The sequence below is a fragment of the Lissotriton vulgaris genome, unplaced genomic scaffold (assembly GCF_964263255.1).
Source record: "Lissotriton vulgaris unplaced genomic scaffold, aLisVul1.2 SCAFFOLD_2283, whole genome shotgun sequence".
NCBI lineage: Eukaryota > Metazoa > Chordata > Amphibia > Caudata > Salamandridae > Lissotriton > Lissotriton vulgaris.
Genome location: NW_028251107.1, coordinates 218,750 through 238,675, shown reverse-complemented (window position 1 = coordinate 238,675; position 19,926 = coordinate 218,750). Strand labels below are relative to the sequence as shown.

Sequence of the window (19,926 nt, the reverse complement as noted above, 5' to 3'; positions counted from 1 at the left end):
TGGTTTACCCACTCCAATTGTGAGACACGGTTATGATGCTCGGGAGCCTGCCCTCCTCTGTTCCATTTATAGATGTTCCAAGATTAACAGAGGCCGCCTTTTACTATCTCATTCCTTTTTCGCTTTGAGTAGTGCCCCCCGATAGGTTGCCCTGGCTAGTCGCACCTGCGATGGATCCCCTAATTTTATGGCATCTCCCAGCTCTGCACGCGACCATTTACAATCAGTACTAAACCATTCCTGTATTTTAGGTAAAGGTACCTTTTTAGATTTACTCTTTGTTACAAAGTGCATACATAAAAAAGTGCCCAAAGAATTCGTTATGTATGATGGTTGGCAATTTGCGATATGGCAAATTTGTTACACTGTCTTTTAGATCGCTAATTGCCCTATTCAACTCGTTATCAATGCTAATCAGCACTAGGGGTAGTTCTTTTAATTTGATACATTTTAGTCTTCTTTGATCATTTGATGGTACCACTGCCTTATATATATAACTATCTGCTGTTCCATTACAAGACTTATAACCAAGCAGGTCCATTTCCACACAAAGAGGATTATGATCACTTTCCAATCTATCTTCGATTATCATATCCCTCACTGTGTGCCACAGTAGGAGGCTGACCAGCACATAATCTATCCTACTGGCACTGTAACCGTTGTCAAATGTAACAGCCCCCAGTTTATCGGACTTTGTACGGCCATTCAGTGCCCGTAAACCATTTTCCATACATATTGAATTGATGTGGATTGCGACATCAGACCATTTTTTTATTGGCTCTAACTCCAACTTTGGGACACCCTACCTTAGATCTTCCTCATCTGAATGGTTACTCTCCGCATTTCAGAGTGGCTAAAACGTTGTATTAAAATCCCCTACAATAATCAAAGGTAAGCATGACCGATTACTCTCCAGAAGATCGTCAGGTGATGCTAAAACACCCAACTTTTTCCCCCTTGAGCCCCGCACGTACAAGTTGTATATTACTACAATCCCCTTAGTACCCCTAGACAGTCTAACTGCCTGGATATCAGGATTGTTGGTTGGAATAATTTGAGTGTTCAGCCCCCTATCTTGCTTCACCCACATCGTCAGGCCTCCTGATGGTCTACCTCATGGACCTTTAACAGCATTGCTTTTGATTTTTCAACCCTGACTCTTTCAAGAAGATTCTCTGCCATAACAAATGACTGAGAATCTACTTGGAAGATGCAGGTTAAAAGTTAAGAAACAAGTTGGTTATGTTTTATTTATTTAATTGTTTCATAACATGCCTACTGGTAGTGCTGGTGGTGAGTTGGTTGCAAGTTCTAAATCTGACCTCACATGCCAGCCAACACATTTAGTATAGTCTTCTGCTTCTTTAGGGCTGTGAAATGTAAAAAACAAAAATAAATAATGCCTATGAATGTAATATTTTTGAAGACAAAATGTATGTTATGACAACCAAAGGAAATAGAAGTGATGTAATTTTCAAACCAGTTATTCTCTGGAAAGCAAATTTATGATAAAAGATTTGCAACTGAAGAAAAACATTCAAATAAAATGGAGTTTCTAATGGTTTTCATATTATGAACCTGTTTAATTATTTTGTAGTAGGAACATAAAATATGCGTGTTTCTCATATACTATGTCAGTATTTTGGACCATTGCCAATCCATGCTTTGAAAATGGCTCAGAGAACTATTTCCTGAGCCTCTACATGGCAGTTGAAGGCTTGGTTTGAGGTTTTATGGTTAAAGCAGAGCTCAACTATCTGGTTTTATAGCCTGTGCAATTTCATGAAATCTTTATTTGCAGTTTCTGGGCCGATAATGCTGTGGGCGTCTAGTTCCAAAACCATCAATACCCTGATCATTATGATGCAGGGAGCAATGCAATATGATAATTGAATCGGTGGGAGATCATGCTCAGCAGCTTGAGGTATAACTCGTTTGTTAAACACAGTTGACATTTGACCACCAAGCTATAGAGTTAGGTAAAACACACTCTGAGATTTCGTTTGCACCTTTCCAATGTTTTCTGTGATGATTTCTGAATGTCTATCAACTAAGTTAATTGTTATTGCACAGCAGGAACTGATATAGACAGGGACTGTTTCAAGGGAATATATGAAGATCTTGGTCAGACATTCAAAATAAAGGGGACACTGCAATAGATGAATGTTCAGTATTTTTGTATGTTATCTCTGCTAACCATAACGGGTTTCTCCAATTCTCCTTTTATAGCAAAAATACTGTTCAACATACAGATTCGACCTTTCAGTCTGGCCATTCATCTGAGGATGGTATCAATGGACAGACACCCTTCCATATATAACTGTTTACACAAGGCAGACCATAATTCTTTTAATGAACTGGGCACCCACGGTCAGTGATCAGAAAATGTGGCACACTATGCAACTGAATGTGTTCTGCAAACATCTGAGCTAACCCTTTAGGCAATTGTATGAAAATACCCTTATTAGTCAAATGGTCTACAACCACTAGAATCAAAGACTTGACTTTGGGGTAAATATACAATAAAACCCACTGACATAATCCGGCTTACTCGGGGAGAACAAAGGTCTCAGCAACACCATTGGTTTACTATGTGAACTTAATCTAAGGACAGACTGAACATGATTTTATACAATTCTTAACAGCAGTGAACATACCTGACCACCAAAACAAACTCCTTACTGTTGGTAAAGTCTTAGCTATTCCAGGATGTCCAGCAACCTTTGAATCATGAAGCCAATTCATAACCTGTTATTTTAACTGAACTGAGATAAGGTTTATGGTTTTCCCAGTGCTTAATTTGTAAAAAACGTAAGTGCCAGGGCTATTGCCAGGAGGCCACTGCAGCTTGCACCACACATTGCTCCTGCCATGCTGCCAATCATAGTAATAACAGAACTACTAACCATCAATCTCCTACAAGTGTGACAGTTCGGACTATTCCAAACTCCTAAAGCTAAAAGGCGGCAGATAATAACCACTTTTAATGTACATTGAATTAATAAACTACTGTTGTCGTAGTTATCTCTAAATTACCCAAACAGCACCAGCTTGTGGCAGACTGTCACAAGCACCAGTGTTGACAATGAAGTGCCAGTGCAGCGCACCGCAAACCACCGGCTCAAATTAAGCAATGGTTTCTCTTTTCTATAATAAACCATCCCTTTCTTGTTTTTCGTCTTCCTTCTTTAAGCAAACCTATTTACCTGTCAATTAACTTTCTGTATGTACTTTTGTCAAAAATAAATCTACATTAATTGCTTTAATAGAATGATCTTGCAAATCTGTTTAGGACAACAATAAAGCTGGATCCACTATCAACTAATTTTCACCAACTGAGTTGCCTAGGAGTATGTGCTCTGGCTGACATTGGGTTTAACAAATATTGGTCCCCTCTGTGGAAAGGTCTGATTGCGTAGCCAATACATCAGCTTAAAATGTAGATACCAATCACTGTTCTTCACCTACATTCTAAGCCCTCTTGAGACGAGTGCACGCATAGAACCGAACAGTGGGCTAGCAGATGGTAATAGTGCATAATTTAAACACTGGGACGTCCATCTCTCGAGGACAGACAATTGGTTGGCAGCAGGATCCTACCCCCACTGTAAAGAGAAGGAACTGTGAACTTTGGTAGCAAGCAAGAGAGCCAATGGCTGGGGCAGCAATGGGGCCGGGTGGATATGCAAACTAGTAGGATACAAGCACAGATGTACTGCATACCAAAGACCCCCTATGCATGCAGGAAGATCCTTTCAAAAGTAACTGATTGACCACTCGACAGGAATGGAATGTTCCATTACTTCACAAAGTAGCTCCTATGATAAAAGGCGGCTCCCCCTCTCTGCTCCACTGGATCTGGTTTTAATTGCCATTTAGTCACAAGCGAATCTAGCCTCCTCTACTTTTCCATACCAAACTACCCTGCAGCCCGTTATCTCGTCCAAAACTGCTCAGCTCCTACTTCCCTGTCCCACGGAGAAGCAATGATGTATCCATTAGCAGGCCAGAGGCCGTCATTATAGCTTTGATAAGAGCACTTCTTATTCCTTCACTGGAGCTTCTGGTTGCAATGGATAACATTTACTGCAAGGGCAGCACATGTCAGTGACTGACAAACCTGCTTCAAGCTATTCAGCTACACGTGGCTTTGCCGAGATTGCGGAAACTCTGAGGCTCCCCACAGAGGCTTTTTTTTATGAAATATGTTTCCATTAAAGAGCACAGTGGTCTATCCAAACGAAGTGCAGCCTACTGCAGAATGCCATCTGAACGATGTCCTTACCTTTGTTACGAGCCCGCGCGAAATGAGAGAGCGAATCTTAATGGCGAGTACAGTGAGGCGCAGCAGACAAGGTTACGCGCCTTCTTAAGCAGATATTAGAAGTGCCATTGGTATTCTTGTTAAAGTAATTATTTGCAGAAAAAAAGATGTTATAGAACCCTCACAAACAAGAACAACGTGGGTTCACAACAAATTTTGGCACATCCTTGTTGAGAAGAATTTTAGTTTTTGAATCCAATAAATCATCAATGGATAAGTGGAGTGTACTCCTGAGTTGGAAAATAGCAGCTTATTTCTTCAGAGATTGGCCCTAATAACTAGATTACACTTTCAGATGAAGTGCTTGAAGTTTAGTTGACCAAATCCAAATTCAATTAGAAGGTTACTGGTCAGTGCAGGAAACTTCAAATCCCTCTTTTGTGTTGGGAATTTGATTATCGAACAGTGTAAAAAGGTGAAATAATCATAACGTAATCTGTGCCAAACTGCAAATAAACTTTCAGTCTCAAAAGTATTGAAGATTATATAACAGAAATCAAACGAGTACATTGCAAAAATTAATATGAAATGTTATACTGTAATAAAGTAGGCAAGCAACAGCCATGACTAGCAATGAGAGAAAATGTTATATATATATATATATATACATACATACATACACACACACACACACACACACATATATACATATACGCACACACAGCAACATTCAAATTCATTTTCCATACCAACAAAGCCTTGTTGGTTACAATTAACCATTACCCAATTCTTTGCTGTTCAATAAGGTCTAGTTTTTCTGCCCTTCTAATAACATCCAGGATGATTTCGATTTCGTCTTTTTCAAGGCTTTGTTTTTTGCGCTGTTTTTCTGTCTGGGAAGTGTGAACCGACCACCCCGACTGAAGTCTACAAAAAATAAACAAAAAAAACGGCAACATTAAAAGCGAAGATGTAAATGTGCTTCAAACCCCTTAAAAAATAATAATTTCATGTCTGAAAAACGTAGTTATCACGTGCCACATCAATAGTAACTAGTTCAAAAGCATTACAGTCGATTGAGATCTAGGATTGCGGTGGTCAGTTTTGCTTTGAAGTCCTGCAAGAACGCAGATTTCCTGCAGTTGATGCATACACATCCAGTTCGCTCACAGGACTGCAGGACAATGGCGGTGCAAACCTTTTTTTTTAAAGTGTTTTAGGATGCTCGCGAGAGGAATGGAGAACCACATCCTCAGATAAAACAGTATGGGATACCTACCCAACTAAGTTGTAAGCCACGTCAGTTTGTACCAGGAACTTCATTTCAGTTTGATTTGAGCACACAATTTTTCCTTCTTGAAAACTTTTTGTGTTTTAAATTCCACACTCCAAATTATTACATACATAGATTTAATGTAATACATATAATATGTACAATTTGGCAATGGTTGGATACAGCTCTACTTTTCGGATACCTTATCAGTAGATAGCTTCAGAAATATGACCGCTTACGTTATACTATATTTTTGATGTTTTTGTTTTAGCATTTTGACAAATTGTATGCTTAATTAGGATCATTTACGTGTTCATGTGGTTTGAGAGTCAATTGTTGGTTCTTTGTGTTTAGGTCTTACTCTAGTTTTCAACTGCCTTCTTTCTTACATTATTCTGAACATGTTGTTTCCAGTCAATCACAATGAGTCTGCGAGCTTGAATAAATCCCAGTGTTACATATCAATATTGCATTTACCCCTCAGGCTTTGATGTGGGCCTAATACACATTATTTGAGTGCTAATGTTAGCACAGGTGCCACTGAGCTCTTCCATGCATCAATGATATATTCCCAGGGCTGGCAATTACTGGGCATATCCATGGCATTTATATTTAGTTCATTTCTTGGAATATTTTACTGAGTGCTACTAGTGCTAAATATATACTCAAATTATGCATGTTATATGTATAAGCCTGAATGCTGTTTTACTGGATACTCAATGGAATATTTAAATTGTACTTGTTCCATTCTGTGTCTGTGAGAGCACTATGGCAATCTTTAGCCCATTTTTCTCTTATTTTCAGCTCATTGTTTGGGTGCTTTGTACAGGTTGCCTGATATAGTGTCAATGTTACTGGCCCCCTTGAGATAATGTATTTGATCCTGGGGTCTTTTAGGTAGCCCCCACCCAAAAGTGTTATTTAATGGCGCTGCCAGTTTAGCATATAGTAGGGACTGACCTAGTTGTAGCCCAAAAGGGCAATCCAATTTGCAGTTCTAGCTTCAGGGAGTATCCGTCTGAATTCTTTAAGCCCCTGTGGTGGGCCTTCTTATAAAAATGGAGTCTTTCTTATCAGCGTTTTAGTGAGCCAGTCCCATATTTGTGTCAACAGTATGATCAGGTAGGGATTCTTTTGGTCTGATGGGGGCTTCATGTATCACATGTGTTTTAGGTCGGTGATATCATGACATTGCCTCAGTAACTTGCTCTGGAACCTGCCCATCAGCATGGTAAGTGTTGTAGTTATGAGGCCAGATAAAAGGCTTTCATAAATGGTTCTCCCAATCCCGCTTTATGATATGGCAGCGCTATTGTTTTATGTTTAATTCTGCACCTTTTACGGACACTAATTCAAGATTTCAACACACCATTGACCAATCTGATTCAGCATCCACAAGAACAAATGTAATATACAAGGTATAAAGGCTGACTTGTAGATCCGAGGATAAATAGAAAACCAGAGGAAGTATCTAACATTTTCTATCATTTTCACTTACTTGGCTCGGAGAGCGAGCTGGCGATCATTGGGGCATACCCACTGATCAGCACCACTGCCAAAAATCGTATCAGTCATGGTGGTCAGCCTGTAAGAGAAAAGAAAAACGTCAGAGAAACATTACTTGATGGAAAAAACACCCCTGCCCAAGGAATTAAGAGGCATTAGTTCGAATCCTGCAACAAAGGGCATCTGCCAAAAATCTAACTCTCAGGTTCCCATGCCGCATTTAGAGAGGAGTGTCTGGTGGTGATGCCACCTTTGGCTTTGCCAATAGAAACACCTGATAACAGCCACAATCTTGTGACTGACATTAGGTCACTAGCTCTGTCCTATTTCAATGCCATGTCCGGTGTGTTTTCCTATGTCCAGGTCACCATGCACAGCAGGGTATTCCCTGGTGGGGTTCAAGGTTCTCATGAGCTGAGAGAAAACTCACATCACATGAGGGATTTTCTTGTTTAACTTTTCAAACACAAACCCAATTTCAATTTCATCAATAGTCCTCTAGCCGTGTCGGCAGAAGAACTCATGGTGAAAACCCCCCACCAATCCAGCAGGGAACTCCAGATTGGTCAGACAGGCGGCCACGGATTTTGCAGCAGCATGGTCTGGGTCATCACAGTAGTTTAGTGGACAGTCATACTAGTTTTAATCAGACAGTAAATTCATAAAACAAGTACACTGAGGGAGAGATGCGGCCCCTGATATTCAATAATGTGCCACCTTTGCTGACCCAACCATGGTATAGCAATTCATGATTTAGGTCGCAACAATTTGAAGACCATCTCAAACTATTGTGTAACAGAAAAAATGGTTTAATGTCTAACGGCATATACCATCAGGGTGAACCCGAACAGCTCATAGCTGAGACCACCCCCTTATCGTTTGCTACAAACCTCCCTTCTGTGCAAAAATAAAAAATATTAAATTACCACAACATAATACAACTACAGTTGTTAATCTGTTCTACAACTTTAATGCGCAAAATGCCAAGTGTACGTACTGTTGTGAACACTATATCATTAGAATTTAATATACGACTTTCGTAGAAAGTCGTTATTAAAAACCTATGTTTGAAACTCAAGTATTCACTGTTCCATCACCAGAGCTCGAAACCCCAGACACCAAAGCTTATGCTTTGTTTGAGCATGTTCCACCACCTCCATCCAGGTTTCTTGAGACTGAACACCAGTTTATTTAAAACATTTTTGGCTAGAAGGCTATATACCCTATATATGTTAATTTTAATGTACAGTCAGAAGAAGACGCCCAGTGGAGGTGGAACTATGTTCAGCATTCCTCTCCCATGGCTACTTGTTATCTTAGATCTTTAATATCATGGAGTTAGTATTAAATAAATGAATGGCAAAATCAACTATATAATGAACAACTGGAATAAAAGACGACTTCTTTCACTTTATTTCAACAGTTTTTATCTATATACAATACGGTGGCCCCCCTCCGGTTTCTTATCAACACAGAACTTCTGACAGATTGAGGTAATTCGAGCATTGTTATTTAGGGGCAGAGATAAAAATGGATATCTTTGTAATTTATGATTATAACAAATAGAAGAAGTAATTACATCTTTTCCCTAAAGGACTTTATACTGGAACCCATTGATACCAGATGTCCGTCCAAGTCAAATTGAATCCGACTAATATATTCCTCAAAATTGAAATAATGAGGAGATTGATATAATATCACACAGGTAGGATACTGGATTTTTATCCTTTGGAACTACTCTCATGAGGACTATATGTCTTCATATTGCAAGACCCAAGTGTATAGTCATATAGACAAAATGCCTTTGCAAATGTACCACATAAAGTCTAATTGTTTACAACCTTTCGTATACAGTTCTTAGTGTGTATAAACTGTGCCCAAAAAAAGCATTAAAAAACGTTTTAACTGTGAAGAGAATGAAAATGCAGAACTCTGCAACAACTGGCATGTTTCTAATTGCAATGTTCTCTTGTAGAATTGGTTGTCCTGAAGAAGGTGTTATCTCTGATTCACCGAAACGCTGCGTCGACTACAACAACAACTGTGATACCTATGAAAATTGTTTTAATAATTTGTGAATGTTATTGTTTTTAATAAGCCACTGTGTCTTTGGGCACATTTATTGTATAAATTGTTTGATTTTATCTTCACATTGGAATAAATTGTATATTTTTATAATACACACATTTCTTATGATTCATGATTTACTGAATATCTGTTTATGAAAATATGGTACAAATTCTTTTATAAATCTGGCATTTTACGTAATATATGATTTACACTTGGGGTCGTACAAGTCAATTGGCTTTCTGGGACCTTTCTTGTTCCTTACACTTTGACTCCTTGTCCCCTATTTTACAATAGAGGAGGCCTCCCTTTTGTCTTTTACTTGTTATCTTAAACAAGAGGTGATGAGAAGATCTTAAATAGAGGTAGGGTATAGGGAACACCACATGCCGTCTCTCCAGTGACTGCTCCCGGCTCCACTATGCAACTGAATGGAGTATGGAACTCTCATCAAGAGGTGTCGGAGAACCAATATGAAGGTTCCAATGTTCAAGATATACTACAATGACAAAATTACATGAACAGGATTTAACACACCTTCCTATTTATTAGGAAGCATAGCGTAGACTGAAATACTGCACATGCAATGCATTGCACAATATCAAATTTAACCTTAAAACAAATACCATTTAGGACAAAAAAAGAGTCATTGAGATACTTCGGTTTCCTTGCTCTTCTCATATTCCTACCAAGATTCTTGGTAAAATCACAACCTTTTTTTTGGCAGAATCTCAATTCCTCAGGCTCCCTCAAAACTATCTCTGTTTAGGTGTAATATAGGAATTCCCTTGTCTAGCAAGGGAACCTGTTTCCGCATGAATTACTCAACAATCTATTGCTCATCTCTCCATGAAACACCCTACATTTTTTCACATTCTCCACCTTCACATTAGATGATGTTGCCCTTTCAACATACACCACCTTCAGTACCAGACTCCACCTTTGCCACATTTCTTTTACTCCATCACCTTCCACTGCCAACTCTAATAGCATGTTTTAAAACCTTAACTATGGTTGAACTGGGGTAAAATGTTGAAGAACCACTTTTAAAACCAATACGCCATCTTATTCTGTTTCCCACCAAAAAGTTTACATTATTGCCCATCTTTAAATCATCATGTCTAGCTTTTAATTTTAGCTTCGTTCACCCTTTGACTTATCTTTAGTACATTGAAAGCCCTATGCTCCACGCCAGTTTTCTGTAAACCCAACCAGGAGCTAATTCACTTAAACATGTCTACCCCTTAACAGTACAAATGGTGCAACTCTTGTGGTCGACTAAGATGTATTGTGATAACTCTTAAGCCTTTTGGCAACTGCCATCTGGATTTCCTGACCCAAAGAAATTGACAATTGATTAGTGTAATGTATTATGTGGTTTACACTCTCCACCATGCAATTACCTTAAGGACTGTAGAGCACCACCTTTAACCCATTTGCCGCGGCACGAATTCTGCCGCGGCGCGGGGGGCCGTGGAGGGTGTGCGCGGCGCTTCTGTGCTCGTGACAGAACTGCGCCATCATGAGACACGGGTGGCGTGTGCTCATGCCCGCGTGGTTCCGTCATGACCACACCCGCTCCTCAATTCACCCGCACAGGCAGGGAATCAGAGCCGCGTGGGCAGAGAGGCCACAGCATGACGGAACCACGCCGTCATGAGCACACGCTGCCCGTGGCTCTTATGACGGCGTGGTTCTGTCACAAGCACGGAAGAGGTTAAATGTTTAACACCCAATGCTGAGAGAAATGACTCCATTATCTGAGATTTGAACTACACACGAGTGTTTCCCAAACTATGGGTTGTGAACCACTGGTGGGATGCACGCCAATTTTTTGTTGGTTGTGAAAGTCCAAGCAATTAATTAAGATGCCTATAAATTCTGTATTGATCTGGACGCATTTGCTGCGTTTCAAGGACAGAGGTCAAATATCAGCATATGTCTTCTGACAAATTGCTGCTTATGTTTTTTTAACATGGGGAGTGGTGTTTATGAACTCCTTTCTCTTTGCAGTCAGAGAAAGGAAAGTAAAGCAAATTGAATTATGTGACAATCTTTTTGAGGTACAATAGTGTGTAAGGAAATGTTGTTGGATGTAATTTGTTTGTGACACACATCAAAATGTAAATTCCTGTAAATGTACTGTAGACATTCAGCAGTTAGGATACCAAAAATGACGCACATATTTTTGTACTTCTGAAGTGTGATGGAAACAAAAATTTTAAATAGGATCAAAACAAATAAAGACACTTTACTTGGTGATGCACAAATTATAATTATTCACTGAAACCCAATATCCACACTTCATCATTTGTGTGCAATATAGTTTTATCAGTAAAATTGGAAGCCTTTGCAAACGTAATGGTAATTCCAATTGAAAACATGCGATCTGTAAATCACAGTGTGGTACCATTTGATGTTTTCGTTACATTTCAAAAATCACCTCCCTCATGTCCATTAAAACTAGGTAGACCGTGAGAGTTTGTTGTTCTAAAAATTGGGTTATGGTTCTAAAATGTTTGTGAAGACCTGCTGTGTGCAATAATCATTAACAAAACACTTTGAAATACCTAACCTATGGAAGAACTCCAGAAGAATATCAATTACCATTTTGGTGTTGGGTCCTCGAAGCAATTTGTGATAAACTCATTTGGAGTTGTAATCTAAACACAACCAGAGCATACTTCATACTCTCATTAACAGAATGTATGGGGAAAATAAAATTCATCTCTAAGTCTTCCCCCGGTGGCACTGAAAATTCTGCAACTCTGCAAGGGACAAAGGTGTATTATGGGTACGAAGGGGTTTGTCAGCCATCTTACACCCATCCCCATTCCCCCCCCCCCCCGCATCTATTGAATGTCTCCACCTCAGCATCCTTTCCTAGCCATTGGTAATACGAATGCAACTTTTTAGAACCACCACCTGGCTTCTGAGGTTTGTCGGTGCCATTAGTAGGTTCCCACACAAAATCGGTTAACCCTTAAATTGCTAATTCGTCTTTACCTTTATGCAACAACTTGAATTCACTATTTAATGCACTAATATTTAGCCAACCTTGTGCAACATATGTTTTAAACAAAGCTTGACACGTATCTCCACTGGCCACTTCCTCCCACTCTTGTTGAGAAACGTTATCTTCGGCTAACATTGCACCATCAACCAAGCCAACAGCACATTCTACCTCATTGGAAACTTTGGTTGTTGGCTAAAGTGAAATTTTTTTTATTCCAGGGACGTGTTTCACTCTGAAATTAAACTCCTGCATTTTAGACAGTAATCTAAACAGCCTGGAACTGGTCTCCCTGAAGTTGCTATCACTTAATAAGTACATCAAAGCTTTATATTCAGTGACCAACTCTCTATCCCATGGATATATAAAACAAGCATTTACAATGCAATGGTTTCGCCTTTGGAAAAGTTAGACCTATTGGCATTGCTCATGACATTTCTTTTTTTTTTTACTTATAAATAAATGGGATTGTTATTTACATTGCCAACAGCTCTCTCAGCCCATACAGCTCTCTCAGCCCACACAGCTCTCACAGCCCACACAGCTCTCACAGCCCACACAGCTCTCACAGCCCACACAGCTCTCACAGCCCACACAGCTCTCACAGCCCACACAGCCCACACAGCCCACACAGCCCACACAGCCCACACAGCCCACGCAGCCCACGCAGCCCACGCAGCTCTCTCAGCCCACACAGCTCTCACAGCCCACACAGCTCTCACAGCCCACGCAGCCCACACAGCCCACGCAGCTCTCTCAGCCCACACAGCTCTCACAGCCCACACAGCTCTCACAGCCCACGCAGCCCTCACAGCCCACGCAGCCCTCACAGCTCTCACAGCCCACGCAGCCCTCACAGCTCTCACAGCCCACACAGCTCTCACGGCCCACACAGCTCTCACGGCCCACACAGCTCTCACGGCCCACACAGCTCTCACAGCCCACACAGCCCACACAGCTCTCACAGCTCTCACAGCCCACACCGCTCTGCCAGCCCTCACAGCCCACACAGCTCTCGCAGCTCTCACAGCCCTCACAGCTCTCACAGCCCTCACAGCTCTCACAGCCCTCACAGCTCTCACAGCCCACACAGCCCACACAGCTCTCACAGCCCTCACAGCTCTCACAGCCCTCACAGCTCTCACAGCTCTCACAGCCCACACAGCTCTCACAGCCCACACAGCTCTCACAGCCCACACAGCTCTCACAGCCCACACAGCTCTCACAGCCCACACAGCTCTCACAGCCCACACAGCTCTCACAGCCCACACAGCTCTCACAGCCCACACAGCTCTCACAGCCCATAGATGGCAGTGACACACAAAACACAGTAGGAGCACGAGGACCGGTTCTATGCAGGTTTTATTCACCTTTAAACTGTAAGCTTTTTTAGGAGTGTTTCTGGGGGAACTCGATTGCCAATGACAACTCTTCCTGTTTTCAAAGAAGGATATGTTTTTTTCCTTTGACCAAATATTGTAACAATGTTCAAAGTGGCCATGGCGTGCCTCCTAGAATGCCCGTCTCCCCCGTTGAAACGACGTGTGAAACCCACTCCATGTATCCTGCGAACTCCACTCTTTGCTGTCCAGGGTCGCCGTGCCACGTCCTTCGTTTCAGCTCCCCTGGCACTCGTGGAAGACCGCTTCAGGACAGTGGGTGCTGAGGGCTTGGAGTTGGAACTGGTGGGTCAGGGTGACACAAAGTTTGTAAATCCTGCTACATCGGATCATTTCGTGGATCGGGACCCTCGCAGAAAAATAACGGTCATGCCGCAATCTAAGTGTGCGACACACATGTCACATTGCGCTATACGGGCGGACGGGGGTGTGCAACGGGGAGGTGGGGTGCAACGTCAAGACCCCCCTCCCTCTCCTGCACATCTGGACAGTTTCGGAGGTTCGCGATCACTCGTGTACTGCGGCCATAGTGTACTCCTGATGCGTGACATACTCCGGCTGTGGGATCCTTGTTTGAGGGCTGAAGAAAGGGCAGTACAAAACGGATGGGCGGGCGGAAGGGGCAGTGGTTGTTGGAAGGGTCAGAGCCAATGTGCCCTTCATGCATACTAGCAGTTTGGGTGGGGGTGTTCAAGCGCACCCACAGACCTTGTAATTCTGAACAGTACAGTCGCAGGTGGAGTGTGCGAGCCAGGGTCAGGCCCTGTACTCTCGGGCAATGTCGGGGTTCGGACGCCCCCGTAGAAGGCAGGCGCGTGGCATGCCGAGGGAGTAACTGCCACCTCCACTGGAACTCATGCTGGTTCTACCGTCTTGTCAGTAGTTTGGGGTTTGAGCAAACACTCCAAATGCAGATATGTATCACTCTTAGAGAATACAATTCTTGGAAAGGGGCAGGGTAGGGTGGCAAGTCAGTGCTCGTGCTCAGTTTGTAAAATTATAAGTGCTGGGGCAAACGTTTTGCTCGTGCTCAGTTTGTAAAATTATAAGTGCTGGGGCAAACGTTTTACGATGCTGCTGATTGTTGAATGCTAGCCCAGCCCGGTCTCGCCTTTTCCTAGCCCTTCCTTCATCCACACTCTCTCCCTTTTGTTCTCTTGCATGTTTTTTCATCCCCGCTTTCTCCCTTTGTCATTGTTTTCCCTTCTATCTCTTCGCCTGTCTTTCCACCTCTTTGAATTCCCTCTTGTTCTGCGTCAAAATCTGATTTGGGGTTCCGCTCCCCAAAAATGAGTGCCGGTGTCCACTATTTGCTACTACTGGTACACGTTTTGGACTGGAAAGGGTGGCGGTTATCTTTAATAGAGCAGAATCGGGCTCCGTTATTTCGCCGTGGATTCGGGTGGATTCGGATTTCGAGCACACAGCCAAGATACAATTATGCGGCACTCGTGGAGAGTAACAACTTGCTGGCTTGAAGGGGGTAGAAGGGTACAGGGAAAGAGGAGGGCGATTGTTTCTAAAAGAGCAGAATCGGACATCGTTCGTTTTTCGGAGTCGGGTGTTTTCTGGGTTCAAACACACACCCCAGATGCAATTATGTGGCACGCGTACAGAGTATGCTGGCCTGAAAGGGCAGGTGGGCACTGGTCAAGAGGAGGGGAGGGGGGACTTTTCTTTAAAAGAGCAGAATCGAGATGTTTGTTTGTCATGTGGATAGTTTCGGAGTTAGATCGCGCACCCCTGATGCAGATATGCGGCACTCGCAGAGAGTAAAATCTTGCTGAGTTAAAGGGGAGCAGGAGGGTACAGAACAAGAAGGAAGACAGTTATCTTTAAAAGAGTAGACTCTGGCTTCGTTAGTTCGTCTTGTGAGTTCGCCTGGTTTCGCGTTCGAGCACACACCCCAGATGCAGATATGCGGCACTCATAGAGAGCAACCTATTGTTAGGTTGAAGGGGCAGGAGGGTACATGACAGGAGGAGGGGAGTTTTCTTTAAAAGAGCGGACTCGGGCTCCGTTATTCAGTCATTGGGATACTTTCGGGGTTCGAGCACAAAACCCCAGATGCAGATATGCGGCACTCCTAGAGAGCAACCTATTGTTAGGTTGAAGGGGCAGGAGGGTACAGGACAGGGGGTGACCTGATTTTGTAGTGGGGTGTGCAGTGTCTGATTTTTCCAGCTTTAGTGGTTCCTAGTCTGTCCCTACAACTGTGGGAACCTACGCCAGGCATTACAGCATATAGAATCAGCAGACCCCTGTAATTTTTGCGTGGGGAGGGTGCAATGGCAGCTCATTCAAACAAAACGCTGCCAGGTGGCAAGGGGCGAGGTGCCACAGGGTGAAAATGGTGAGGGCACTGCTTGTGCACCATAGGTAGCCTACCACCTAAGTTACTTAAATGGTTCTCCGCTGCCCAAGATGAGCCTTACTCCCTGCCAGCGTAATGCGCACTGCACTCTGTTCCACGGAGGCTTCTGTGATGCCTCCTCATAAGCGCTTCGTACCGCATAACACCAAGGCCCGGCCCGGCACCATGGTGTCGGGTGTACACGTCAGTATTGCGCCCATGGTCAGAGAAGGGCCACACGGCCCGCAGAATCCTACTCTGCATGGCAGTCCGAAGGCAGCGCATGCAGGCAAAGAAACCCCACATGTGTTCCCTGATTGCGGGACCACTATGCCTGCCCCGCAGGTGACCTATCCGCAGCGGCTGGCCGAGACCTGTACGGGGGAGGGAGGGAGGCAGCCCAATAAAGGCAGGAACCCTGAAGCCCCAGAAAACATGGAAAAGCCACAAACTAATGGCGAACAAATGCCGCGCTACGCCTCCCCCCCACACATTGCGTGTCCGTGACCGGAGGGGGTAGGGGGGGCCGGGCACAGACAAGGATGGGGGCCACTCACCCATGGCTTACTGTCCCCTACATCAACACCATTATTACAATGTCTCCCAGGATGCCGGAGCGGGTGAATTGGCTCACTCGAGCACCCCACGAGGCGTGCATGGAGCTGACCCAGTGGGCCTCATACCAACCCCTAACATCTGCCACCTACTCAGCAACAGGCACTCGTCCCCTACCCTTCCGCCCCCCCAGATACATTTAGTTGTACATCGGTGAGATCCTATCCTCCCCGGTCCTGAGGACGGCATGATAGCTGTAAGAGGGGAGCGGTGACTACCACTTGGGTCCCTGTGACTCACGGGTGGTGAGATAACATGAAGACTGTGCTGGAGAAGAGGGTGAGAGGTGCTGTTGTTCCTCTGCCTGCAGTTGGCCGTGCAGGCCTTCATTGCCCCTTTCAATGCTGGGAATCCCCATCCGCACCTTATGCTGGCCCCGGGCGACTGGAGCCGACCCCCTGAGTGACAGCCATTGTACCGGCCCCTAGCAGGGTGATCACTCCTCGCCACCACCCTCATGCAAGCCCTGTGACACAGAGGGGCACGGAGGCATCAGCAACTCTGGTGGCCTGCTCGCAGGCAGAGGTCACGTGAGGCGGAAGCCTGGCACGGGAAGGGGTGGGGGGGGGGGAGGGGGACGCGCTGACTAATCCAAAGCGGGACAGCCACCCCCATCACTGGCCACAGCCCCCAGGGCCATACCCTGGGGAGATAAATACCGCAGCATAAGCCACCCGGTCCTAGTGCCAGAGTAACTCGCTCTGCAAGGGAGACGCAGTGGTCGCCCCTCCCACTCTGGAGTGATACAGGCCTGAAGCCTACTCTGCACGGGGGTCGTACCAGGCTAAGAATAGGGGCGGGATGACGCTGCTGGCCTAGGCTTGCGGCCCTGCCGGACCAGATTTGGGGGCGTTACCGGCTTTTGGCTGACGTAGCCAAAAGCCAAAAATTCTCAGGAACGCCCCCGAATCTGGTCCGGCCATGACGGACGCCTCTCAGTTCCAATGGCTAGCCTCCATTTATGGAGCTAGCCAATGGAACAGAGGGCGGGATTCCCGAGCAACATACTGTAATCATTAGATTTCCCCTGCGCAAAAGCTGCTTGCGCAGCTTTTTTGCAGTCGAAACCTAAAAAGAGATTGGTTGCCCAAGCACAGGCTAATGCCTCTCTATCATGCTATAAGGCACTTCTTCAATGAAAAGCTGATGTGTTCCCTTTGCCATCCAGTGGTTGGCTTAGTAAGCCCAACTCCACTAGCATCCACAGTTACTACTGACTTGGAAATGTCATTAAAGTGTTGAAGGGGAGGAGGATCTATGATTCACATTTTCAACAAGTCAAATGATTCTGCTTCTTCTTCCCCCTAGAGTACTTAACACCATTCCGAAGATATGTAAGGGTTTCATCTGAAGATCAAAGTTCACACCTTGAATAATATTCACAAAGACCAAAGCTGGTTCAGGTGAAGGTGTGTCCTTTATTGCCTCTAACAGATCTGCTTTTTGTTTTACATCCTGTCCCGATATGTGATGAAGTATTGCACCCCCCCGTCTGAATGGGGCTACGAAAGTTGGTACTTCAAGGTATCAAACAAATCATTACATTAAACCCGACTTGAAGCCCAAGTCGAATTTAATGAAACTTTTAAGTAAGTAGCAACTTTAGAAAGTTGCCACTCTGTTTCCCAAGTTTCCCAGTAAATGTTTACTGTTGCTGGACAGGTGACAGTCTTCTAGGTGTGAACGACTCTCAGGAACAACCGCATTTGGCCGGACATTGGAATAGAGATGTGGCAGGAAGTCCAAACAGGGTATGATCCCATAAGGTAAGCTTCAAAGGCGCATCTTCTTTTGAAGGATAAATGGTGAACACCAATGAAAGGGGCTGCTTTTTTGTTCCGGTAAACAGGTTGGCGTTGGAGACGGAGAGAGGGAGACAGTTGCCATATCAATTTTTTCCTGTGGGCGTGTTGACCTCAGGTAGCCACTAGGGTGGGCTACCAAGCTCAACACAACTAGAGAGGGGTCATGCCATCTTGACAGTGGGCTGAATATTGCACTCTGGAATAGTTCAATAATAATAATAATGAGACTTACAGAGCGTATAGCTACTTCCTGCGAAGTGTCCCAGTGCTAGAATATTGATTTCGGAAAATAGTGTTGCCCTTCCTGCTGGATAGATTTCAACCAGGTCTGAAGAGCCAGGTTTTCAGTTTTTTCCTGAAAAGAGTTTCAGATGGAACTTGCCAAATAACAACAGGAAGATTGTTCCAAATTTGTGGCACTAGATTACTGAAGGAACTACCTCCTATTCTGGCTCTTTAATATTTAGGGATAAAAGCCTGTTTTGATTCATTCAATTGTAAGTTCTTAGATGGAACATAAGGTAACACCATCAACTAGAGATAAGATGGGCCTTGAGAGGAAAAAGCCTTGTAGCAGTAGCAGAGAGCTTTAATAGTAACTCTTTGCCTCACTGGCAGCCAATGCAGTTTTCTCAGACCCATACTAATGGAGGTATGCTTGGGTAGCCTGAGCAGTACCTGAGCAACATCATTCTGGACTCTTTGAAGCCTACTCAGATGGGGCTGAGATAGAGTAGAGAACATTGCAGTAGTCTAGACTGGATATAATCAGGGATCAGACTACAGTTTTTTGGGTGAAATAAGGTAAGAGATTTTCCTCAAGGATCTCGGCATCCCAAAACATTTCCCAACAAGGGCAGTAATCTGGCAATCGAAGGAGAGGTTTTCGGCGAACCATATGCCCACATATTTTACCTTAGACTTGGGAGGGGACAGAAGCTATCGGGCCACCAGGCATTGGACCAGCTATTAAGGTGCTTGCCCAGAACACTACCTCCGTCTTCCTGGCATTCAGCTTTAGGCAATTTAAGTCTATCCACGCAGCGACCTCTGATAAACATGAATAGAGGCAAGAGGCCATGAGTTTGCTGTTCTGAGATAGATTGATGACAACTTTTGTGTTATCAGCATATGAGATAATGGTAAAACCATAATGCTCAATGACCTCCGCCTGAGGGAGGACATAGATATACTGAAGAAAGTTCTGACAGATTTCCTCAATGTTGGCCCAATGGAACTTCAGATTTCCTTGCAGAGCTCACATTTGTAACATGGTGTAGCTTACAAAGAAAATGCAGGCAACTAAGAATGCCAAGAATCCTTAGAGAGCTGTTCTCGCCATGATCCAGGACTGGGACGAAAACAACAGGATCATGGCCTGAATGTCCTAAACATGTTGCAGAGGAAAGATGGAACAGAACTCCATTGTGTCCAAGACAGCTTCAATGAATGAAAGCCTGTGCAAAGGAGTCCAGTGTGACTTCAGCTCATTGATAGCGAACCCCAATGATGTCGGGAGGTTTGCCGTAAACTGAAGGTGATCTACAATTGATTGTGCCTTCAGCAGCAAATCGTTAAGTTACAGGAATACTGGTATCTCCAAACTTTTTGCAGGAACCACAACTATGAT

General features: G+C 43.9%; 1 protein-coding gene across 1 annotated transcript in view; it reads right to left on the bottom strand.

Annotated features, from left to right (window-relative positions):
- LOC147663025 (rab effector Noc2-like) overlaps positions 1–19,926 on the bottom strand; it is a gene marked incomplete at its 3' end in the record, with an annotated part of 255,635 nt that overhangs the window by 67,280 nt on the left and 168,429 nt on the right. Inside the window, exons 2-3 of the mRNA XM_086950723.1 lie at positions 7,036–7,122; positions 5,048–5,191 (exon numbers count right to left, since the gene is read on the bottom strand). Of these exons, the coding sequence (XP_086806849.1) occupies positions 5,048–5,191; positions 7,036–7,112 (221 nt within the window). The remainder of the gene's footprint in view (positions 1–5,047; positions 5,192–7,035; positions 7,123–19,926) is intronic.